The 26,230-nt window shown below is 46.5% G+C and overlaps 1 protein-coding gene across 1 annotated transcript in view; it reads left to right on the top strand.

Annotated features, from left to right (window-relative positions):
• COL22A1 (collagen type XXII alpha 1 chain) overlaps positions 1-26,230 on the top strand; it is a 513,833-nt gene that overhangs the window by 408,914 nt on the left and 78,689 nt on the right. Inside the window, exons 42-45 of the mRNA XM_040355007.1 lie at positions 8,009-8,062; positions 11,689-11,733; positions 17,156-17,203; positions 25,346-25,459. Coding sequence (XP_040210941.1) covers positions 8,009-8,062; positions 11,689-11,733; positions 17,156-17,203; positions 25,346-25,459 — 261 coding nt within the window. The remainder of the gene's footprint in view (positions 1-8,008; positions 8,063-11,688; positions 11,734-17,155; positions 17,204-25,345; positions 25,460-26,230) is intronic.

Genomic DNA, 26,230 nt, shown 5'->3' with positions numbered 1-26,230 from the left:
GGCCCCGGATGGCTACCCTCCTTTTTTATACCGTATTTATCGATGTATACCACGCACTTTTTTCCCCTTAAAATCAGGGGGAAATCGTGGGTGCGCGATATACGCCAATCCCCGCTTCCCGCGCTGTGTTTGAACGTGGCCACCGACATATACCGAGCGCAGTACACTCGGCCAGGCTCGGCTCCCCTCGCGGTCACGCCCTGTGCCGCCCCTAGCCTTTATGCGAGAGGAGCCGAGCGTGCTCGTGTGTACTGCGCTCGGTATATGTCGGTGGCGTTCAAACACAGCGCGGGAAGCGGGGATCGACTCAGAAACAGCGCGGGAGAAGCGGGGAGGACACCACCAGGGCCGCAGACGGACGCCGGACCGGACAAGGTCGCCGATGGACGCCGGGCAAGACACCGACGAGGGGCATTCAAACTAAGTATTTTCTTATGCCGATAAATATGGTATATATTTTTCTTTATTTCTTTATTTCTTTTTTTTTTGTAAAAAATTCGCGGCAGCACCCCCCCGCCTGGTTCTCTGCTCCAGGGGGCCCATGCCTAAAAGGTGTGTAAGGGGCCCCATAATTCCTGATGGCGGCCCTGTCTGTATTACCTGCAAGTTTGGTGGGCTTTCTGAAAGTGCACCAAACCTGCAGAATATAATAGAAGTCTACTGCAAAGTGTAGGAAAGCCAAAGGTACACTGCGTTGCATCAGTGTGAAAGCAGCCTTGGACCCCTTTGCCTTGGTCAGTCCGACATTCCGACCAATTGGACCCTTCATTCACCTCTAAGTAGTGGCAGACATGAACCGACTTGTGTTCTACCTCTAATACGATCCGCTAAAAAGTATCATGGGCTGTGTTCGTGTCCGCTCTGCATATGCAGAGCAGACACGGACATGCCATCCACGCGCTCATTGTGGCACGCAACCGGTTACCAAGTCGCTTAAAAGGGGTTGTAAAGGTACAATTTTTTTTTTCCTAAATAGCTTCCTTTACCTTAGTGCAGTCCTCCTTCACTTACCTCATCCTTCCATTTTGCTTTTAAATGTCCTTATTTCTTCTGAGAAATCCTCACTTCCTGTTCTTCTGTCTGTAACTACACACAGTAATACAAGGCTTTCTCCCTGGTGTGGAGTGTCGTGCTGGCTCCCTCCCTTGGACTACAGGAGAGTCAGGACACTCTCTACGCTGCAGATAGAGAAAGAAGCTGTGTGTTAGGGGGCGTCCTGACTCTCCTGTAGTCCAAGGGAGGAGGCGAGCACGACACTCCACACCAGGGAGAAAGCCTTGCATTACTGTGTGGAGTTACAGACAGAAGAACAGGAAGTGAGGATTTCTCAGAAGAAATAAGGACATTTAAAAGCAAAATGGAAGGATGAGGTAAGTGAAGGAGGACTGCACTAAGGAAAAGGAAGCTATTTAGGAAAAAAAAATTGTACCTTTACAACCCCTTTAAGTGGCTCTCGCTCTTCAAAAGGTTGGACACCCCTGACTTGGTGTGTCATCACTGACTGCACTGATCTCATCCGGATTGCACTCCGCACCAGTACAGCAGCTGGTGGGACCCAGCCCTAAATGATGCTAGATGAGAAAAGGGATCCCCGTCCTTAGCTGTACAATGGTGCCTATTGGGCAGACCCTAGGGGGACACGAATTGGGGATGTTAAACAGCTTTTTAACCAAGTTGGAGTTCCTTTCCTTTAAAGTGGAGGTTCACCCAAAAACTAAGGGGCAGATCCACAAAAGGGATTCGCCGTCGTATCTCTGTTTCTATCTATGCGGCTGATTCATAGAATCAGTTACGCATAGATATCACTAAGATCCGACAGGTTTAATAGTTTTACACTGTCGGATCTTAGGATGCAGTACCGTGGCCGCCGCTGGGGGGATTTCGCGTCGTAAACCAGCGTCGGGTATGCAAATTAGGAGTTACGGCGATTCCCGACGGATTTTCGCGTTCGCTACGTCGCCGCTAGTCTAGTTTCCCGTCGCAAATTTACACTTTTTTTTTGGTGCCCTAACTTTAGTCAGCAAGTGTATTGCTGTCTAAAGTATGGCCGTCGTTCCCGCGTCGTTCCCCCGTCCGGGAATACAGAATTACGCTACGCGCGTCGCCGTTCGAAAAAATGACGTCACGGCGTGCAAAGCACGGCGGGAGTTCGGAAACGGAGCATGCGCAGTAAGTCCGGCGTGGGAGCGCGCCTAATTTAAATGGGACTCGCCCCATTTGAATTGGCCCGCCTTGCGCCGGCCGGATTTAGGATACACCGCCGCAAATTTCCAGGTAAGTGCTTTGTGGATCGGGCACTAACTTGGAAAAATTGCGGCGGTGTAACTTAAATCCGAAAAGTTAAGTTGCGCCCGGGCTTCGTGGATCTGGCCCTAAATTTTTACCATTAGATTGAGGCTCATTTTGTGAAGGGGAATCGGGTGTTTTTTTAAATCGAAGCAGTACTTACCGTTTTAGAGAGCGATCTTCTCCGCCGCTTCCGGGTATGGGCTGCGGGACTGGGCGTTCCTATTTGATTGACAGGCTTCCGACGGTCGCATACATCGCGTCACGATTTTCCGAAAGTAGCCGAACGTCGGTGCGCAGGCGCCGTATAGAGCCGCACCGACGTTCGGCTTCTTTCGGCTACTCGTGACGCGATGTATGCGACCGTCGGAAGCCAGTCAGAAGCCTGTCAATCAAATAGGAACGCCCAGTCCCGAAGACCATACCCGGAAGCGGCGGAGAGGATCTATCTCTAAAACGGTAAGAACTGCTTCGATTTAAAAAAAAAACACCCGATTCCCCTTCACAAAATGAGCCTCAATCTAATGTTAAAAATAGTTTTTCGGGTGAACTCCCGCTTTAAGTATCCTAATACTGGCAGTTACGTGAAAATACTTTTATTATCCCTCATTTCCATATTCCTAAGCTCTTTGTATTTCCATTTCGATTGTAAATTCTATGTAGTCAGAAGTCTGAAAACGAACATTCTGCACTTTCAAGTTTGCTACTTGCAGTAAATGTAAAATATTATGGAGTAGTGAATGTCTCCCAATTACCTCCTGAAGGCGAAGCCAGGGAGATTATTTTATTGTACTGCTCAAATAGTAGTAAAAATCTCCCCTTTTTAACAAGCCTGTCGGATTATACAAAACACAGACTAAATCTTTTCTGCTTTTACCTGGACTCACCGTTTATATCTCCATTCTATTGTTACATTTGTAAATGAGGAAAGAAAAAAAAATTAAATTTTCATTGCATGCGTGGTTTTCAAGCATTAAATCTCATTTGTGTCGCATACACAGTATGGGCCAGATCCACGTAGATCGTCGTAATTTTAAGCAGGCGTAGCGTATCGTAGTTACGCTACGCCGCCGCGACTTTGAGAGGCAAGTGCTGTATTCACAAAGCACTTGCGTCTAAAGTTACGGCGGTGTAGCGTAAATGTGTCGGCGTAAGGGCGCGGAATTCAAATGACAAAGATGTGGGCGTGTTTTATGTTAATTCAACTTGACCCCACGTAAATGACGTTTTTTTTTAGCGGCGCATGCGCCGTCCTTGGGGGTATCCCAGTGCGCATGCTCGAAATCACGTCGCAAATAGTCAATGCTTTCGACGTGAACGTAATTTACGCAAAGCCCTATTCGCGAACGTTTTACGCAAACGACATAAAATTCGACGCTGGCCCGACATCCATACTTAACATTGCGTACGCCTCATAGACCCAGGGGTAACGCTACGCCGAAAAAAGCCTTGCGTAAACGACATAAAAAAAATGCGCCGGCCGGACGTACGTTCTGAGAATCGGCGTATCTGGCTAATTTGCATACTCTACGCGGAAATCAACGGAAGCGCCACCTAGCGGCCAGCGTAAATATGCATCTAAGATCCGACGGCTTACTAACACGTACGTCAGTCGGATCTAGCCCACATTCTGGCGTATCTTGTTTTGTGGATACAAAACAAAGATACGCCGGAGCATCCTAGAAGTTACGCGGCGTATCAATAGATACGCTGACGTAACTTCTTTGTGGATCTGGCCCATATGCCGTATAGACTCGAGTATAAGCCGACCCGAATATAAGCTGAGGCACCTAATTTTACCACAAAAAAATGGGAAAACTTATTGGCCCAGATTCAGGTAGAATCGCGCAATATTTGCGTGGGCAAAGAGCAAACATTTTTCTCTGCGCCCACGCAAATATTGCGCTTTGCCCGCGATTCACGGAGCAGTTGCTCCGTAAATTGCGTGGGCGATATGCTAAATAGCCCTGCGTAAGGGCGCCTAATGTAAATGATCCCGCCGGGGGCGGGAATCATTTAAATTAGGCGCGCTCCCGCGCCGAGCGAACAGCGCATGCTCCGTCGGGAAACTTTCCCGACGTGCATTGCGGCAAATGACTTCGCAAGGACGTCATTTGCTTCTAAGTGAACGTGAATGGCGTCCAGCGCCATTCACGGTTCACTTACGTAAACGACGTAAAATTTGAACGTCTCGAGCGGGAAGCGCAGCTATACTTTAGCATTGGTTGCGCCTGCTATTAGCAGGAGCAGCCTTATGCTAAAGTGGCCGTACGGAAACTCCGTACCTTGCGTGCGCAGGGCCCGCGCAACTTTTGTGAATCGTGGTAGTATGCAATTTGCATACTATACGCCGATCACAATGGCCGCGCCCCCTAGCGGCCAACGCAAGAATGCAGCCTGGGATGTGAAGGCATAAGGAGGCTTATGTCTGTCACATCCTAGGCTGCAGTCGGTGTAACGAGGTTCCTGAATCAGGAGCACTCGTTACACCGGAGCAAGTAAGCCCTTGCGCCGCGCAACCTATGGTTGCGCGGGCGCAAGTGCTTCTTGAATCTGGGCCATTGACTCTAGTATAAGCCTAGGGTGTCCATCTTCATGCCTCGCTGTTCCTTTACTTTGCCTCACTGTGCCCATGCCTCTCTGTGTCCATGCCTCTCTGTGTCTATGCCTCTCTGTGTCCATGCCTCACTGTGCCCATGACCTGACTGACGTTTAACATGGGAGTCTATAGAAGGGGTGCCCGGGTTTGAAAAAAAATCGGTGCTCCCCAGCCGTAGGTCCCCCAGACAACAACCATAGCACACTTGAAGAAGAGAAATGGGGCTACCTGTGTGCTATGTTCCGGGTCCAGGAGACCTACCACCGGCGGGTACCGGGTCCCCAAAGTCACCCGAGAAATGACCGTTTAACATGGAAGTCTATGGAAAGGATGCCCAGCTTTGAAAAATCGGTGATCTCGGGCCGTAGGTCCCCCGGACAACAAACTTTGCACACTTGTAGAGGAAGAGTGGGGTCTAGGGGACCTAGGCTCGGCCTGTACCGGGTCCCCAAAGTCCGGTGTGTGTGTTGCGTTACCTTAATTCTATTCCATTAAAAAGCATTCCAAAAATAAAATAATCACAACTTATTCTCAACTCATGGGCATATGAGCACCTGGGGATACAGAATAATGCTGCATTGGCACTTAGAGATGCAGAACAGTGGCACATTGGTACTTAGTGATAAGGGAGATACAGAACAATGACACACTGGAACCTGGGTATAGAGAACAATGACACACTGGAACCTGGGAAAAGAGAACAATGACACACTGGAACCTGGGTATAGAGAACAATGGAATATGGGTATAGAGAACAATGACACACTGGAACCTGGGTATAGAAAACAATGACACACTGGGATATGGGTATAGAGAACAATGACACACTGGGATATGGGTATAGAAAACAATGACACACTGGAACCTGGGTATAGAGAACAATGACACACTGGGATATGGGTATAGAGAACAATGACACACTGGGATATGGGTATAGAAAACAATGACACACTGGAACCTGGGTATAGAGAACAATGACACCAGGGGTGGACTGACAACTCATGGGGCCCCCGGGCAATAGAAGATTATGGGGCCCCTGGGCTTACAGATGGCCACCACGCCAGGAGGCAGTGCAGCTAAAATCTCAGGATTTTCACATCAAAAGCATGTCGGTTTCGGACATATCAGGGACAGATGTAAAAAAACAGATTTTTACATACTGTGCCTGGTTTTACTGAGCCTGGCAACCCTGATGGGGCCCCCTAGTGGCATGGGGCCCTCGGGCAGTGCCCGAGTGACTCAATGGTCAGTCCGCCCCTAAATGACAAACTGGTATATGGGTATAGAGAACAATGACACACTGGAACATGGGAAAAGAGAACAATGACACACTGGAACCTGGGTATAGAGAACAATGACACACTGGGATATGGGTATAGAGAACAGTGACACACTGGGATATGGGTATAGAGAACAATGACACACTGGAACATTGGTATAGAAAACAATGACACACTGGGATATGGGTATAGATAACAATGACACACTGGGATATGGGTATAGAGAACAATGACACACTGGGATATGGGTATAGAGAACAATGACACACTGGAACCTGGGTATAGAGAACAATGACACACTGGAACCTGGGTATAGAGAACAATGACACACTGGAACCTGGGTATAGAGAACAATGACACACTGGGATATGGGTATAGAGAACAATGACACACTGGGATATGGGTATAGAGAACAATGACACACTGGGATATGGGTATAGAGAACAATGACACACTGGGATATGGGTATAGAGAACAATGACACACTGGAACCTGGGTATAGAGAACAATGACACACTGGGATATGGGTATAGAGAACAACGACACACTGGAACCTGGGTATAGAGAACAATGACACACTGGGATATGGGTATAGAGAACAACGACACACTGGAACCTGGGTATAGAGAACAACGACACACTGGAACCTGGGTATAGAGAACAATGACACACTGGGATATGGGTATAGAGAACAATGACACACTGGGATATGGGTATAGAGAACAATGACACACTGGAACCTGGGTATAGAGAACAATGACACACTGGAACCTGGATATAGAGAACAATGACACACTGGAACCTGGGTATAGAGAACAATGACACACTGGAACCTGGGTATAGAGAACAATAACACACTGGAACCGGGGTATATAGAACAATGGCACACTGGAACCTGGGTATAGAGAACAATGACACACTGGAACCTGGATATAGAGAACAATGACACACTGGAACCTGGGTATAGAGAACAATGACACACTGGAACCTGGGTATAGAGAACAATAACACACTGGAACATGGGTATAGAGAACAATAACACACTGGAACCGGGGTATATAGAACAATGGCACACTGGAACCTGGGTATAGAGAACAAATGACACACTGGAACCTGGGTATAGAGAACAATGACACACTGGAAGCTGGGTATAGAGAACAATGACACACTGGAACCTGGGTATAGAGAACAATGACACACTGGAACCTGGGTATAGAGAACAATGACACACTGGAACCTGGGTATAGAGAACAATGACACACTGGAACATGGGTATAGAGAACAATGACACACTGGGATATGGGTATAGAGAACAATGACACACTGGGATATGGGTATAGAGAACAATGACACACTGGGATATGGGTATAGAGAACAATGACACACTGGGATATGGGTATAGAGAACAATGACACACTGGGATATGGGTATAGAGAACAATGACACACTGGGATATGGGTATAGAGAACAATGACACACTGGGATATGGGTATAGAGAACAATGACACACTGGGATATGGGTATAGAGAACAATGACACACTGGACCCTGGATATAGAGAACAATGACACACTGGGATATGGGTATAGAGAACAATGACACACTGGGATATGGGTATAGAGAACAATGACACACTGGAATATGGGTATAGAGAACAATGACACACTTACGTAATCTTGGTGATAGAGAACAATAACATGCTGACAGTGTTTGCATCTACTCGTTATCCTATCCTTTTTTCCAACAGCATTTGGGCTTAAATACCCCTCTACATAATTTATGTTTGGTTTTGGCAGAGGATATGCATACTTTTTTTATGGTATGGTTCTCTTTACTATTTACAGGGTACTAGAGGTCTTTCTGGTCCACCAGGCCCTCAAGGTCCACCAGGACAAGATGTAAGTATCGTTATTCATTTGATTTAATGTGTAATAAGTACAACAACCCAATATCCAACCATGCACCAGACAAAGACAGGGTAGTTACCCTAACCAGCTGAAATACAGTAGCTACAGGAGAGGAAACTTTCGGATTTCGGATTCTGTGCTCTCGTTATCGTTTGTTAAAACGAATGCAAAAATCCCAGAAATTCGGCCGAAAATGAATGCACAGGTCTATTAGTTGTTGCCCTGTCAACTGTCTAGCCTCACACACTACCTTTCAAACCTTGTGAGGGCATACTGGTGTCCAAAAACCATTTTTTTTGGCACAATTATGCGCTTAAAGTGGTTGTAAACCCTCCTTTTTTTACTTCTACCTTTAGGTAAGCCTAGAATAAGGCTTACCTATAGGTAGTGGAAATATCTCCTAAACGTGCGCCGTTTAGGAGATATTTCACTTGTAGTCTGCCAATAATACAAACGGTGCATGCGTTGGGAAGAAACGAAACTCCATGACGTTTCTTCCCCAGCATGTGCCATTACCGTGCGCATGCGCGGAGTAACGTCATTGCGGCTCCGGCCAATCACAGCGCCGGAGCCGCGATACCTGCGGCCGGAGGGGGAGACGAAGACGGCTTTGGTCTAAGGTAAGTAATTCATAATGAGCTAGTATGCTAGTCATACTAGCTCATTACAGTGGGGATCGAAAGTTTGGGCACCCCAGGTAAAAATTTGTATTAATGTGCATAACGAAGCCAAGGAAAGATGGAAAAATCTCCAAAAGGCATCAAATTACAGATTAGACATTCTTATAATATGTAAAAAAAAAAGTTAGATTTTTTTTCCATCATTTACACTTTCAAAATTACAGAAAACAAAAAAATGGCGTCTGCAAAAGTTTGGACACCCTGCAGAATTTATAGCATGCACTGCCCCCTTTGCAAAGCTGAGACCTGCCAGTGTCATGGATTGTTCTCAATCATCGTCTGGGAAGACCGGGTGATGTCAATCTCAAAGGTTTTACATGCCCAGACTCATCTGACCTTGCCCCAACAATCAGCACCATGGGTTCTTCTAAGCAGTTGTCTAGAAAACTGAAAGTGAAAATAGTTGATGCTCACAAAGCTGGAGAAGGCTATAAGAAGATAGCAAAGGCCCAGATTCAGAGAGCAATTGCACCTGCGTAACCATAGTTACGCAGCGCAATTGCTGACTTGCTCCGGCGTTACGAATGCTCCTGATTCAGGAACATCGTAATGCCGACTGCAGCCTAAAATCTGCGTGGCATAAGGCTCTTATGCCACGCAGATTTTAGGCTGCATTCTTGCGTTGACCGCTAGGGGGCGCTCCCATTGTGATCAGCGTATAGTATGCAAATTGCATACTAACACTGATTCACAATTGTTGCGCGGGCCCTGCGTACGCAAGTTACGTCGTTTCCGTACGGCGTGCTTAGCGTAAGGCTGCTCCTGCTAATAGCAGGCGCAGCCAATGCTAAGGATACCCGTCGTTCCCGCGTCGCGACGTTCAAATTTTACGTCGTTTGCGTAAGTGAATCGTGAATGGCGCTGGACGGCATTCACATTCACTTTGAAGCAAATGACATCCTTGCAACGTCATTTGCCGCAATGCACGTCGGGAAAGTTTCCCGACGGAGCATGCGCTTTACGATCGGCGTGGGAACGCGCCTAATTTAAATGATTCCCGCCCCCGGCGGGATCATTTACATTGCACGCGCTTACGCCGGGCAATTTTGCGCGCCCTCGCAATTTACGGAGCTATTGCTCCATGAATTGAGGGCAGTGGCGCAAATTTGCGGGGGCGCAGGGCAAAATCGTTGCCCTGTGCCTCCGCAAAAAAAGAGCAAATCTCTTTTAATCTGGGCCAAAGTGTTTTCAGATGTCAATATCCTCTGTTTGGAATGTAATTAAGAAATGGCAGTCATCATGAACAGTGGAAGTTAAAGCAAGATCTGGAAGACCAAGAAAAATATCAGACAGAACAGCTCGCAGGATTGTGAGAAAAGCAATTCAAAACCCACGTTTGACTGCACGATCCCTCCAGAAAGATCTGGCAGACACTGGAGTTGTGGTACACTATTCCACTATAAAGAGATACTTGTACAAATATGGTCTTCATGAAAGAGTCATCAGAAGAAAACCTCTTCTACGTCCTCACCACAAAAATCTGCGTTTGAACTTTGCAAATGAACATATAGACAAGCCTGATGCATTTTGGAAACAAGTTCTGTGGACCGATGAGGTTAAAATAGAACTTTTTGGCCGGAATGAGCAAAGGTACGCTTGGAGAAGAAAGGGCACAGAATTTAATGAAAAGAACCTCTGTCCAACTGTGAAGCATGGGGGTGGATCAATCATGCTTTGGGGTTGTATTGCAGCCAGTGGCACAGGGAACATTTCACGAGTAGAAGGAAAAATGGATTCAATAAAATTTCAGCAAATTTTGGATGGCAACATCTGTGAAAAAGCTGAAGTTAAAGAGAGGATGGCTTCTACAAATGGATAATGATCCTAAACACGCCTCAAAGTCCATGAGGGATTACATCAAGAGGCGTAAACTGAAGGTTTTGCAATGGCCGTCACAATCTCCTGACCTCAACATAATTGAAAATCTATGGATAGACCTTAAAAGAGCAGTGCGTGACAGACAGCCCAGCAATCTCAAAGAACTGGAAGACTTTTGTAAGGAAGAATGGGCAAAGATACCTCAAACAAGAATTGAAAGACTCTTGGCTGGCTACAAAAAGCGTTTACAAGCTGTGATACTTGCCAAGGGGGCAGTACAAGATATTGACTCTGCAGGGTGCCCAAACTTTTGCAGACGCCATTTTTCTGTTTTCTGTCATTTTGAAAGTGTAAATGATGGAAATAAAATCTAACTTTTTTTGACATATTATAAGAATGTCTAATCTGTAATTTGATGCCTTTTGGAGATTTTTCCATCTTTCCTTGGCTTCGTTATGCACATTACAGTAATACAAGTCTTTACCTGGGGTGCCCAAACTTTCGATCCCCACTGTATGCCTTTGCCTTACAGGTTTTTTTATTTTTATTTTTTTTAAGAGGGTTTACTTCCTCTTTAAAGGGACACCTGAATGGTGTCCCTTTAAGTTGCACCACCAGCACATTCATCCACAAAAACCTATTACATTATGGGACGCACACATATGAAGGGACCCTAAAGCAACAAAAGATACTTACATTTCCATATGTACATACTAAAATAAATCGATTGAAGAATGAAGCTTGGATCAAATTTACAAACCTAGAGCTCTTGGTACTCCAGACCTGCGTTCTCAGATGCTTGTATTCTGAAATAACTCATCCTCGTCCCTTTTATCTTTGGATTTAAAGCAAGTACTTGCAGCTAAAGAAAGCAAACTGACTCTACTAATTAGGAGAAATATCTGCAATTTTATGCTTTACAGTAAAACTATTAATGTCAGAGTTTACTTAGGAAAGTAGAGTCTACTGTTATTTCCTACAGCTGGAAACTATATATTTTTTAAATAAGTATTTCTCTAATTTACACAGTAAAAAGTATCCCTACATAATTCATTAGATGTGATCTGAAGTCTGTTAAACAAGATTTGAGTTAATGAATTATTCCTCCCTTGTTTCTAGGGCTTCCCAGGAACCCCAGGAGAGTCGGGGCCTCCAGGTGAACCGGTATGTCTTCTGCACTATTCACCATACATTCATCAAATTACTATTACTGAGCTAATTATTTTTTGGGCAATTTTGTTGGAGATATAGGACTTTAAAGGTGCACCATGTAAACAATTCACTCAAGTTGACATACAAATATACAAAATATTTATTAAGAATATCATAAAGGTAATGAATACAGTGTAACCATAGCCATAGGTGTACTCAAACATCATATTGTTGACAATGAATTGCTGTAATCAAATACATATTCACATCACGTCCAGTTATTTCAACATGTTTCGTCGTATTGTCGTCTTCACAGGGCCGATCCTAGGGTCACAGACGCCTGGGTGCAGAAATATTTCTGGCGCCCCCACATGGTCAGAGACTGCATACATACTACAGGAGATGATCAGAGACTGCAGACATACTACAGGAGATGGTCAGAGACTGCATATATAGTACAGGAGATGGTCAGAGACTGCAGACATACTACAGAAGATGGTCAGAGACTGCAGACATAGTACAGGAGATGGTCAGAGACTGCAGACATACTACAGGAGATGGTCAGAGACTGCAGACATAGTACAGGAGATGGTCAGAGACTGCAGACATACTACAGGAGATGGTCAGAGACTGCAGACATACTACAGGAGATGGTCAGAGACTGCAGATATAATACAGGAGATGTATCACTCTCCTCCTCTGGCAGGGGGGAGGGAGGGAGGATGGACTTGGGCAGGAAACACAGTGGCTGCAGGTCCTTCTCTGATCCGCTCCAGTCAGTTGCTGGCGGAGAGAGCTGCCTCTGGACACAGACAAGAAAAGGAGGAGGAGGCGGAAGGGGAGCACTCTGGCTCTTCAGTGCCCCAACCTCTGTGGCATCTGGGTGCGCTGCACCCCGTGCACCTGCCCAGGATCGGCCCTGCGTCTTCAGGAAAGGACATAAGGACTCATTTATTAGGTATAGAGGAACATTATTCAATCAGCTTTAGGTTATATGAAAAAGAAACACAAAAATTATTAATAAAACTTAACAATATTTTGACAAATTCAACTTTATAAATCTTGTACAGTAGTTCCCAAACATTATTTTTTGGTACATTATTGTACATGATTGTATTATAAAGTGTATGTAAAACAAAAATAGATCTTTAGTATGTTTTGCAGCATGCCTGTGGGGCTAGAGGAGGTAGGGTGATCAACAGGTCCTCCATGTTTTCCTCCTCATTGGGCGCTACTCCAGGGTGGGTTCTTTTGGCCTACGCTAGGCACTTTGGTTAGGGTCACTGCCTTACACATGGGAAACAGCATACTTGGTAGAGTCCATAGGAGGTTTCTTCAAGAAGAACTGCCAGTCCCGGCAGTCTCCCCTAATAGCGGGAATTCTGATCAAGGCATGGCACTGGCGATCCAGACTCCGACAATGGCGAAGAGCAGCACAACTTTCTAGCTCTGGGCCTCTTAGATCCGGACCACCTGTTCTTTTTATATCACACAGAACCAGTGGGTCAGACCCAGCAAAGCCCACCTAAAGAAAACCCAGGAATATAATTAACCTTTACCTGCCTTCATGCCTTACTGTAAACAGTTTTCTTAAGCAAATACATTTTTTTTGTGAATTTGGTGCACATTTTGGGGGTATCAGGATCCAGCAGGAGCAGTCTAGTAGAAAGCCCGGAGCAGGCTGAGGATCAAACATGTGTAGCACTACCCCCGGAGAAGCTGCTGGTTTGTTTTGGGTGGCACATTTACCTCATGGCTCTTCTGAATTCCTAGGGGTGAATGGTGCATATAGCAATAGTAAAAGAATGTCTGCAACAAGTGTCTTTTCTGTGCTCTTTATTACCCAGCCGGGTAAAAAACAATGAACTGGTGATGACAGGGATAGAGTTTGTAAGAAGAAGGAGAACAGCAGATTCAGGCGTAGTATTTGGAACAGTCCTGCTCCCATGTGTAACACTTTCTGTACCACTCCTGCCTGAGTGGGTTTAGCGTACCCGGACAGGCCTCTCTCACTGACCTGGCAGCCGGAGTATCACTCAAACCTTTGTAGGATAAAGTCTCTGCCACAGGCCCTTCTGAATGAACGTGAACTTGAGGAAAAAGTCTCTGCCACAGACCCTCCTTGGTGAACGTCAGGGAGTCACCTCTGCCACAGGCCCTCTCTGATTGCAGTTACGGAGATAATCCTCCTTAGCTGAATTATGCCTGTATCGCCTTCTTAATGTCGCCCAGGTACCGACTGACAGGTGATCAATCCTTCAGTGTCCGGCTACCTTGATCCCCGGTGGTTTGTCGAAAATCCTATTGGACCGCCAGCCTCTCATTGGCGCTCCTTAGACGGACTCCCCACCGAACAGCAATACCGCTTGGGATCCTCAAAGGTGGGAACCCAGTCGCTCACTGGGTCCCCGTCGTTGCTCAGATGCTCCGGGCCAACAAGGTCCCGGAGCCAGGAACACCACGTGGCATGCATGCCCCGGCCAGGTAGGCCATAACGCCGGGGCGCCGTGATGTGGCCACCCTAAAGGTGGGTGCCACACTGGACCAAGAAGACCCAGAACCAATGGCATCTGCCCCATAAATACCCTCCCCCAGCATGCATAGCAAGGCTACACACTCCTGATTGGCTGCTGGGGAAGAGCACAAAAACCTTGACTCCACTGCTGCCATCTACCGCACAGGGGTGGGAAGAACACCCCTGTACAACAGAATGAGCCCACAGCACAGCCAAGCTGAGACAGAGACCCTGTGTTAAGCATAACAATTTGGATCAGAGTTTAACTACACTCTGATCTCCCTTTAAATGTAAATAGCACCAGTACTTTAAAGTAAACAGGCGCTACACACAGGTAAGCAGACAATCCAGGTCATAGGCTGGGGGTCAGGGCACTGGAGACAGGTGGCAACACTGGGTCACAAGTAGAAGGTCAAGGCACAGGAGACTGAAGGTAAATCTGGGTTACAGGCAGAGGGTCAAACACAGGAGACAGGAGCAAAGTCCGTAAAACAAGCCAAGGTCAGGTCAGGAGAAGATCAGAGTAGGTCAGGGTCAATCCAGGTCACAGCCGGTAATTAATCAGCAGGAAACAGGAACTCAGGTACAGGAAGCTGAAGACAATCCTCTGAGCACTTGCTCAACTTTTATAGGCAGCCAGGAAGTCATGTGGAAGTCATGTGGTGCGTGTCATGTGACGGCCAGTCTGAAGCTGAAGGTTTCTTTGACAGCTCTCACTGTCAACTTTGCTGCCATCTAGTGTTCAAAGTATAATATGTTTCTTTATAATATGTTTCTCTGATAGCCAAACCAAAATTAGAATCCAAGATAATTTTAATTGTTGGTAAAAAAGTCATGTAAAAACAGCCAATGCGTTTTGGGGGAAATACCACTCCTCCTTCATCGAATGGATGTGATAATGAACAGGATAAAACGTGAATGGGCTCCAAGCACAGCGACTTTACAGATCTATAATAGACCCCGTATTGAGCTTTCCACATGGAGTGACAACTTGAGGGTAAGTGAGGTTGCCCCAGAAACTCATTGGCTGTTTTTATATGACTTTTTTTTTTACCAACAATTACAATTATCTTGGACTCTTTCATTCCAATTTGGTCTGGCTCCCCTTGTTGTATTTCTATGGTTTAAGCTACTGTTGGATACCCATTGAGAAAATCCTAGCTGTGTGATAGCTGCCCCGCCAGCCATGTGCTGACCAATGAAATACAGAAAGGAGTACCAGACCAAAATCAGAGTCCAAGATAATTTTATCACTGGGAACCCGATGTGCGTGCCCGGCGGCTGCGATGTCCACCGGGCACCCACAATTGCCCAGTAACTGAGCAGGACTGTGGATCTGTGTGTGTAAACACACACATCCACGTCCTGTCAGGGAGAGGAGACCGATGATGTGTCCCTTGTACATAGGGACACAGATCGGTCACCTCCCCCAGTCAGTCCCCTCCCTCTACAGTTAGAATCACTCCCTAGGGTACACATTTAACCCCTTGATCGCCCCCTAGTGTTAATCCCTTCACTGCCAGTCACATTTACACAGTAATCAGTGCATTTTTATAACACTGTTTGCTGTATAAATGTGAATGATCCCAAAATAGTGTCAAAAGTGTCCGATGTGTCCGCCGTAATATCGCATTCACGATAAAAATCACTGATCGCCGCCATTACTGGTAAAAATAATATAAAAAATGCTATAAATCTATCCCCTATTTTGTAGACGGTATAACTTTTGCGCAAACCGATCAATAAACGCTTATTGCGATTGTTTTTACCAAAAATATGTAGAAGAATGCGTATCGGTCTAAACTGAGGGATTTTTTTTTTATATATATATATATATATTTTTGGGGGATATTTATTATAGCAAAGAAAAAAATATTGCCTTTTTTTCAAAATTGACGCTCTTTTTTTGTTTATAGCGCAAAAAACGCAGAGATGATCAAATGCCACCAAAAGAAAGCATTATTTGTGGGGAAAAAATGATAAATAAATGTATTTGGGTACAGTGTTGCATGACCGCGCAATAGTCATTCAAAGGCCGGGTACACACGGACAAACATGTATGGTGAAAGCGGTCCGTCGGACCGTTTTCACCATACATGTCTGCCAGAGGGCTTCTGTACGATGGTTGTACACACCATCGTACAGAAGTCCGCGCGTAAACAATACGCGGGGCGTGTCCGCGGTGTCGCCGCGTCGATGACGCGGTGTCGCCGCGACAATGACGCGGCGACGTGGGCGGCCCGCCTTTAAAATGCTTCCACGCATGCGTCGAAGTCATTCGACGCATGCGAGGGACGGCGGGCGCCTGGACATGTACGGTAGGTCTGTACTGACGACCGTACATGTCCGAGCGGGCTGAATTCCAGCGGGCTGTTTTAAAACAAGTCCAGGAATATTTGTCTGCTGGGAAAAGGCCCGGCGGGCAAATGTTTGCTGGAATTCGGCCCGCTCGCGCCCACACACGACCAAACATGTCTGCTGAAACTGGCCTGCGGGCCAGTTTCAGCAGACATGTTTGCTCGTGAGTATGGGGCCAAAGTGTGACAGCGCTGAAAGCTGAAAAATGGCCTGGGCAGGAAGGGGGTGAAAGTGCCCGGTATTGAGGTGGTTAATGAAAGGTAAAGGGAATTTTTATGACTTACACTCAGTGCGCACATTTGCAGTGATTACTGCACAGCCGTACATACATTTTGAGTGCTTTAACTTGCTCCTTAACATTTCTTTAATTAGAATACAAAAGCTCATTGAAAATACATGTTTTCCCCTTAATGAGGTTTTCTGCTTAAAACCTTCTCCCCCTTGGAGCGCCCCTCCATGGGGGTCCTTGGTACTTCACATGTCCCAGCTTCTCTCTCTTCTGTATAGATGTCCCCTCCTGAGCTCTCTCATTTACCTCCCTGTTATTCTGTATTCCTGCAGGGTCCGGCTTCCATCTTCTCCCCAGGAGACGTGCAACATCTTCTCAAGGTAAGCATACATTTTATAACGCTTCGCAGCGCAGAAACCCGGCTGGAATACCAAGCTGAGATCTTTTCCAAAAAAAAGACACAGAACAACATAAATCATATAACATTAAACTCATATTCTTTTTAAAGTAGATGTATAACCTAACCAACTGCTAATTGGTTTGATGAAGCACTGTACAATAGAAATAATTGCCTTTTTTTTTTTATTGCAGTGAAATATTTGTTTTTACCATTTTGTTCTCCTTTTCTTGCATCTCAGTGCTGCTGATCTTCTGCAACCTCCTTGCAGCCACTTAGGCCCAGATTCACAAAGCCCTTACGCCGCCGTATAACACGTTACGTCGACGTAAGTGCCAATATGCGCCGGCGTATGTGTGCGGCAGACCCACGAACCAACATGCGCCTAAAAACAGGCTACAACCCGCCGACGTAGCTTGCACACGCCAGCGTAGGGTGGGCGCACATATGGGCTGGGCGCATGGTGCTGCTCCATTCAAACATGCAAATTAGGGAAATACGCCGATTCACGAACGTGCGTGTGCCCGGCGCATGCTACGCGAGATGCGCATAAGTTGTACGTCCGGCGTAAAGTTATTCCCCATAAATGAGGTGAAACCCGGCAACAGACATGCACAGGTCTGCACCAGGGAACACAAGCCGGCGTATTGTGCGTCTGGCTGGGCGTACGTTATGTTCACGGCGTATGCGGTGATCCGGCGTAGCTTAGGCATGGTTGTGAGCAGGCGCAGGGGGGTGCTGTGCATGCGTCCACGTCACGGCGCATGCGCAGTTCGTGATACGTACCTGTCTGGCGCTCGGGCCATCATTTGCATGGGGTCACGCCCACTTCCACCTACACCGGCGTGAGCCTTCGAAACCCACTCCACACTGGCGCAGCATTGGGAGCACTGGCTTGCTGAATTCAATGCTTGCCTCTCCGCACTATGTTGGCGTGGCGTACAGTGTTTGCTCTACGGTGGCGTAATGCGCCCCTTGCTCTCTGTGAATCTGGGCCTTACTGTCTACATACAGCAGAATCTGGCAATGGCTGCATAGCATATCACATCTCAGGCCTCGTACACACGACCGAGAATCTCGTCGTAAAAGAAACATTGTTTTCCTCGACAAGCTTCTTGTGGGGCTTGTCGAGAATCTTGTCAAGCTTTCCTTGCATACACACTGTCAAGACAAAATCTCGTCATTCTTAAACGCGGTGACGTACAACACGTACGACGGCACTATAAAGGGGAAGTTCCATTGCATTGGCGCCACCCTTGGGGCCGCTTTGGCTAATCTCATGTTACTGCATGTTAAGTAAAAGTTTGATGAGAGACGATTCGCGCTTTTCAGTCTGTTACAGCGTGACGAATGTGCTATCTCCATTACGAACGCTACTTTTACCGAAGGCGGGCTCCCGTCTCATACTTTATTCTGAGCATGCGCGGGTTTCTAAGCATACACATGAACGTGTTTCTCGTCGTAAACAAGCCCAACGAGAAACACGGCGAAGAAATTGAGACTCCCGACGAGAAAAAAGAGATCATGTTCTCTTTTTTTCTCGTCGAGATCCACAACAGTTTTCTCTACGAAAAACATACACACGAGGAAAACGGTTGTGTGTACGAGGCCTCAGGGCGGGTTTCCTGGCGGTAACTAGACAATTGCAGAACGCAAAAATTTGTTTAGTTTCGTTTTGTTTCGATAAGTTATTTACATAAATTAGTTTAACTCAGGGGTCTCCAAACTTTTCAAACAAAGGGCCCCTTTATTGTCCTTCAGACTTTAGGAGGGCCAGATTGTGGCCAGCAGGGGCAGGAAATGTCACAGGCATCCAGCATCAGTGAGAATAAATATGGCCACAGGTTTGGTGGTCATTAGAAGTATTCCCCCTATTAGTGAGCGGGATAGTATCCCATCAATGGAATCAGTGGAATATATGGTGCCCCAGTGGGAGGAATAGTGCCTCCTATCAGTGGGAGGAATTTTGCCTCAAGGGCCGGAAAAGGCTAGCAAAGGGCCACGTCTGGCCCTTGGGCCGCAGTTTGGAGACCCCTTGTTTAACCCATTTAATTTGTTTTTCGGAAATTGGTTTCGTTTATACGTTCGAATGGGTTCAGATTTTCGAAATTCTAATTCAAATCGATTCGAATAGCTTTCGAGTTTGAAAAGTTTTCGAATAGTTTCTGAAATTCGAATCGTTTTTCAATTTACAAATTAAAAAAATAATTAGAAAATAAAGGAATTGAATAGAAAAAAATAGAATAGAATAGAAAATTATCTAACAGAAAATAAAAGAATAGAATATAATAGAGTAAAACAGGGCAAAATAGAAGAGTAAATAAAAGAACACAATGGAATGGAAACGAATAGAAACAAATCGAAGAGAATACAATACAAAAATAATATAATAAAATAGAAATAGAATAAGTTTGATTAGACCAGAATGAAATAGAAAAGAATATAATAAAAAAACAATAGACTAGAATAAATGTAAAGGGAGATCTCTGATGTAATGGGTGAGACCTCTGATGTGTTGGGGGTCCTTTGATGTATAGGGGGACCTCTGATGTATGGGAGGGCCTCGAATGTGAAGGGAGGCCTCTGATGTAATGGCAAGACCCCTGATGCAGTGGGGGTCCTTTGACGTATAGTGGGACTTTTGATGTGATGGGAGGACCTCTGATGTAATGGTGGGACCTCTGATGTATGGGGAGGCCTCTGATGTAATGGTGGGACCTCTGATGTGTTGGGGGTCCTTTGATGTATAGGAGGACCTCTGATGTAAACGGGACCTCTGATGTAATGGTGGGACCTCTGATGTAGTGGGGGTCCTATGACGTATAGTGGGACCTTTGATGTGATGGAAGGACCTCTGATGTATGGAGAGACCTCTGATGTAATGGTGCGACCTCTGATGTGTTGGGGGTCCTTTGACGTATAGGGGGACCTCTGATGTATGGGGAGGCCTCTGATGTGAAGGGGGGCCTCTGATGTGGTGGTGGGACCTCTGATGTGTTGGGGGTCCTTTGATGTATAGTGGGACCTTTTGATGTATAGTGGGACCTTTTGATGTATAGTGGGACCTTTTGATGTGATGAGAGGACCTCTGATGTATGGGGAGGCCTCTGATGTTATGGCGGGACCTCTGATGTGTTGGGGGTCTTTTGAAATATAGGGGGACCTTTGATGTGATGGAAGGACCTCTGATGTATGGGGAGGCCTCTGATGTAATGGAAGGACCTCTGATATGGTGGGGGTTCTTTGACGTATAGGGGGACCTCTGATGTGATGGGAGGACCTCAGATGTATGGGGAGGCCTCTGAGGTAATGGTGGGACCTCTAATGTGTTGGGGGTCTTTTGACATATAGGGGGCCCTTTGATGTGATGGAAGGACCTCTGATGTATGGGGAGGCCTCTGATGTAATGGCAGGACCTCTGATATGGTGGGGATTCTTTGATGTATAGGGGGACCTCTGATGTGATGGGAGGACCTCTGATGTATGGGGAGGCCTCTGATGTAATGGTGGGACCTCTGATGTGTTGGGGGTCTTTTGACATATAGGGGGACTTATGATGTGATGGAAGGACCTCTGATGTATGGGGAGGCATCTGATGTAATGGCAGGATCTCTGATATGTTGGGTGTTCGTTGATGTATAGGGAGACCTCTGATGTGATGGGAGGACCTCTGATGTATGGGGAGGCCTCTGATGTAATGGCAGGACCTCTGATGTATGGGGAGGCCTCTGATGTAATGGCAGGACCTCTGATACGGTGGGGGTTCTTTGATGTATAGGGGGACCTCTGATGTGATGGGATGACCTCTGATGTATGGGGAGGCCTCTGATGTAATGGCAGGACCTCTGATATGGTGGGGGTTCTTTGATGTATAGGGGGACCCCTGATGTGATGGGAGGACCTCTGATGTATTGGCTTCTGATGTAATGGTGGGACCTCTGATGTGTTGGGGGTCTTTTGACATATAGGGGGACCTTTGATGTGATAGAAGGACCTCTGATGTATGGGGAGGCCTCTAATGTAATGGCAGGACCTCTGATATGGTTGGGGTTCTTTGATGTATAGGGGGACCTCTGATGTATGGGGAGGCCTCTGATGTAATCGTGGGACCTTTGGTGTGATGGAAGAACCTCTGATGCTGGAGGGGCCTCTGATGTAATGGCAGGACCTCTGATATGTTGGGGGTCCTTTGATGTATAGGGGGGCCTTAGATGTAATGGTGGGACCTCTTATGTGGTGGGGGTCCTTTGATGTATCAGGGGACCTATGGTATGATGGGAGGACCTCTGATGTGGTGGGGGTCCTTTGACGTATCAGGGGACCTCTGATGTGATGGGAGGACCTCTGATATTAAGGAGGGCTTCTCAGATGAAGTTAACTCAATCAAGGTGGTTGTGTGCATCTTCCCAGGTTCAGGTTTCCCATTGAGAAGTAACATTTACTTTTGTACATTGTAGACCGGGGTGCCCCCAAGATTTTGCATACTTTTAAAGGGTTCCAAGATTTAAAAATGGTTTAAAAACACTGCTGTATAACAGAGTAAATCTCCAAGTTTTGAGTTCAGTTCCATGTTAACACTTATTTGATATTTTAGTGAGCGGTTTGAGATTTCCTTTAATCAGAAGGCCATTTTATCTCCTAGTACTTAAATGGTCAGCGCATTTTCTGCTCGAGTCTTAATATGTGTTTATTCGGGGGTGTTTATAATAGGATGAATAGTCATAAGTATATTTGTATCACGTACTCTGTTCTTATCTTTGTTTGCCAGCAGATCCCAACCAGCTGACTACGCTAGATGTAGCGGCGTAGAAAACGGCAATTACACACCGCAGCTTAGATCTGACTCCAAGTTGTAGCGTCTGCCATGTCTATCTGTAGTGAATGACACAGATAACTGTGCCATAGTCCATCAAATGATTGCTTATCCTCCAGCCAGCCAAGACTTTTAAATGCGTTTCACATTGTTTCATCTTTAGTTAGGGGCAACTCAGTAAACTCCAACTGCTGGGGAACTACAAGTAGAAGCATGTCTCTTTTATTTTAAAGCTGAACTCGGAGACCAGCACATATTGCCTAAATACATTTGTCATGTGCAGGGCTTTTTTTCAGGGGGAACTTGGTGGAACTCAGTTCCACCACCTCTGGCTCAGACCCTTTGGTGTCTGCTCACCACAATCACTTGTAAACAACGAAGTCTGGTTTCTGTGTTTACAAGTGACAGCTCTACACTCTGTGTGTAACCCCCCTGAACTCTGCACTCTGTATGTAATGCAATCCTGGTATTTAATGCACTTTTACGGTTTGCGAAATCTGAATGGGGTCGAGGTTGAGTTCCTGCACCTATTTTCTGAGAAAAAAAGCTCTGGTCATGTGTATTCTTTTTAAAGGGGTTGTAAAGGTTTGTTTTTTATTTTCTAAACTGGTGCCTTTAAGCTAGTGCATTGTTGGTTCACTTACCTTTTCCTTTAATTTCCCTTCTAAGGCCTCGTACACACGGGAAAACATGTCCGATGAAAACGGTCCGCGGACCGTTTTCATCGGACATGTCCGCTCTGAGATTTCGGTCTGATGGTTGTACACACCATCAAACCGAAATCCCCGCGGACAGACAGCGCGGTGACGTGGCGGTGACGTTGACGCCGCCACGTCACCAAACCAGGAAGTAAAATACTTCCACGCATGCGTCGAATCCATTCGACGCATGCAGGAGATTTCTGTCCGCTGGTTAGGTGTACTAACCAGCGGACATGTCGGACGGATGGGTTTCCAGCAGACAAGTTTTAAAGCATGCTTTAAAACTTTTGTCTGCTGGAAACCTGTCTGCTAGGCTGTACACACGGTCGGATCTGTCCGCTGAAACTGGTCTGCGGACCAGTTTCAGCAGACATGTTCGGTCGTGTGTACAGGGCCTAAATGTTTTTTTTCTTTGTCTGAATTTCACACTTTCTGTAAGCTTGACCCCATCATCCATGCCGTTCTGGCTGGGGGTTAGTCAGTCCTCCTCAGTAAGCTTGCCCCCATCATCCGAGACGTTCTGGCTGGGGGTTAGTCAGCATGCTCGCCCCCTCCCTTGGGACTGTGCGTCTCCCCACAGGGATGTAGTCCCAAGGGAGGGGGCGAGCACGCTGACTAACCCCCAGCCAGAACGTCTCGGATGATGGGGGCAAGCTTACTGAGGAGGAACAGGAAGTGAGAAATTCAGACAAAGAAAAAAATTTTTTTAGAAGGGAAATTGAAGGAAAAGGTAAGTGAACCAACAATGCACTAGCTTAACTACTTGCCGACCTGCCGCCGTCATTCTCCTGCGCGAGAGCCGTAGCTCTATGTCGGCTCTCTCGCAGGCAACTCGGGGCGCGCGCACCCCCCGCTCGCCCCCGATTCCCGTGCGCGTGCCGCCGGGCACACGCGATCACTCGTTACAGAGCGGGGACCGGGAGCTGTGTGTGTAAACACACAGCTCCCGGTCCTGTCAGGGGGGCAAATGCTGATCCTCTGTTCATACAATGTATGAACAGAAGATCAGTAATTTCCCCTAGTGAGGCCACCCCCCCTACAGTTAGAACACACCCAGGGAACATACTTAACCCCTTCCCCGCCACCTAGTGTTAACCTCTTCACTGCCAGTGGCATTTTTATAGTAATCCAATGCATTTTTATAGCACTGATCGCTATAAAAATGCCAATGGTCCCAAAAATATGTCAAAAGTGTCCGAAATGTCCGCCATAATGTCGCAGTACCGGAAAAAATCGCTGATCGCCACCATTACTAGTAAAAAAAAATATTAATAAAAATGCCATAAAAATACCCCCTATTTTGTAAATGCTAAAAGTTATGCGCAAACCAATCAGTTAAAGGAACCCATTTAGAAAACAAAAAACAAACCTTTACAACCCTTTTAAATCTCAGTGCACTTGTGTATTTCTTCTAGATCTGTGCAGTCATGCAGTGCGCAAATTCAACTTCCTGTAATAAAGACTGGTCACTGCTGCTCTCTTTCCTTGTGCAAGGTGACTGGTCTTCTCTCCGCCCCCCTCCTGTAAACTTCTTTAGTGGGTGGAGCTTGCTTGGTCTCTCCCACAGATCTGCTGTCTGCACTATGAGCAATCAGTAATGATGTCACTGCTACTTTTACAAAGTCAAATCTGAGTTTACTAAGGCATTTGGTACCCACAAGGTGGATTTATATACTTTGTAGCTATTGAAGAATATATATATAAAAAAAATCTGAGCTCAAAGTTCAGCCTTAATTAATGGAGCTTCACTTTTCACTTTTCCCCCCTGCTGGCAGGGGCGGCCCGTCCATTGTGGGCGTTGGCGCCGCCTCCCCTATCCATGCACCCTGCCCCTTTGAGGGCACCAGCGCATTAATTACTATGGCGGGGGTGGACGGGGAGGGATGTTTTTTGAAGCACCTGATTAGAACCAGGGGCTTTAATAGGCTTCAAAATAGGGTGGGCTAGGGACGCAGAGCATTGCGTCTGGAGCCCACCCAGGTGTGTTGCAACAGCAAGTGAATATGCGCTGTTGCAACACCGATCCTCTTCCTGGCCAATTGGGAAGCGAGTCTGATACACGTCGCCTAATTGGCTAAACGGATTGGCGATCATATTGAATGCCTAGGAGTAGGGGAGGAGACGCACGGCGGAAGCAAGAAGGAGCCCGCCACAGCCTGATGTCCGCCGATGCCCAGATCCCCACCGCTGCCCAATGTACCCACCGATGCCCAATGTCCCTGCCGCTGCCCAATGTACCCACCGATGCCCAATGTCCCTGCCGCTGCCCAATGTACCCACCGATGCCCAATGTCCCCACCGCTCCCCGATGTTCCCGCCACTGACCAATCCCCTTCGCCTCGATGGGATAAGTGTCGGCAGACAGCAAGGGGGGTGGTTTGAGGTGCCGCGGGGGGTGGTTGTTTGTCGCCCCCCCCCAAACAAAAAAACACCAGCCGCAAATTGGATCATGCTTTATTGGGATTTTGTCCTTCCTCTGGAACAACAGTGGGTATAGGATCGTGTATGTATATGATGGTTTTCTATTTGTTTCGTTTTTTTCTTTGTGTTGAAGTAGATGGGCCTGTGTCTTTTACCAACCTGACTAACTATGGAACTCTTATTCCTGAAGGATGCTTGCAAAGACTGTCCACAAGGCCCCCCAGGGCTCCCAGGAATACCAGGATTTAAAGGGGATAACGGACTCCGTGGACCACCGGGAAGAGACGGCATTGATGGCAAAAAGGTATAGTACAATTCTATATGGGTTACTTAAAGGGGTTTTAGCTGCTGCACCTAAATCTCTGGATAATTGAAATATAAATCTTACAATGCAAGAGGGATGCAGTTTTTCACGGCATTACTCTGGTTTCCATCTTTCCTGCATGTTAGTGGTCAGAGAATTTCACATCTTTTATAATTCCCAAGAGTTTAGCTGCAGAAACTCTTCCTTGATCATTTAGTTGTATCTTTATTATGAAGTGTTGTACTGGCACTATTGCTTTGCTTTAAAAAGCCATGGAATGGGCTGGAATTGACCTTTAATTATACAGTACAAAAACATATTTGGGGGGCGCACCCTAAAATGCGTTTAAATTCAAGATGGTGCAGCTAAAAGACCAAAAGACAGTAATTAATTATACAGAGTGCTGCTTTTTCACCAACATTGTAGAAGACTGGCCTGGATTTTTGGGGCTACTATTACTGCTGCTGTTCTGCCCATACTCTGACAGGCCTCATCCCCAATGTCTTTTTTCTGCTCCCCATGTCCAACCAGATTTGTAGTCCTTCCATTCCCTGCATTGCCCAAACACAGTCATGTCCCCTATACCCCTCCCCAATCCAGCTGTGGGGCAGTACCAGTAGATCTTATCCTCTGCCGTACCTGCTGACTCCATACACCCCAAACCACAAAAAAAAACTGAATTCGGGACTCTGTGACCCTAGGGTTGATGCTGTATGGAATTCTGCAGCACTGATTTATCTATCTTAACAGCAACAGCGTTTGCTCCTATGA

This window comes from Rana temporaria, chromosome 5 (genome assembly GCF_905171775.1).
Source record: "Rana temporaria chromosome 5, aRanTem1.1, whole genome shotgun sequence".
NCBI lineage: Eukaryota > Metazoa > Chordata > Amphibia > Anura > Ranidae > Rana > Rana temporaria.
Note: the sequence above shows the minus strand (reverse complement) of the source record. Positions and strands in the feature narration are given on the sequence as shown.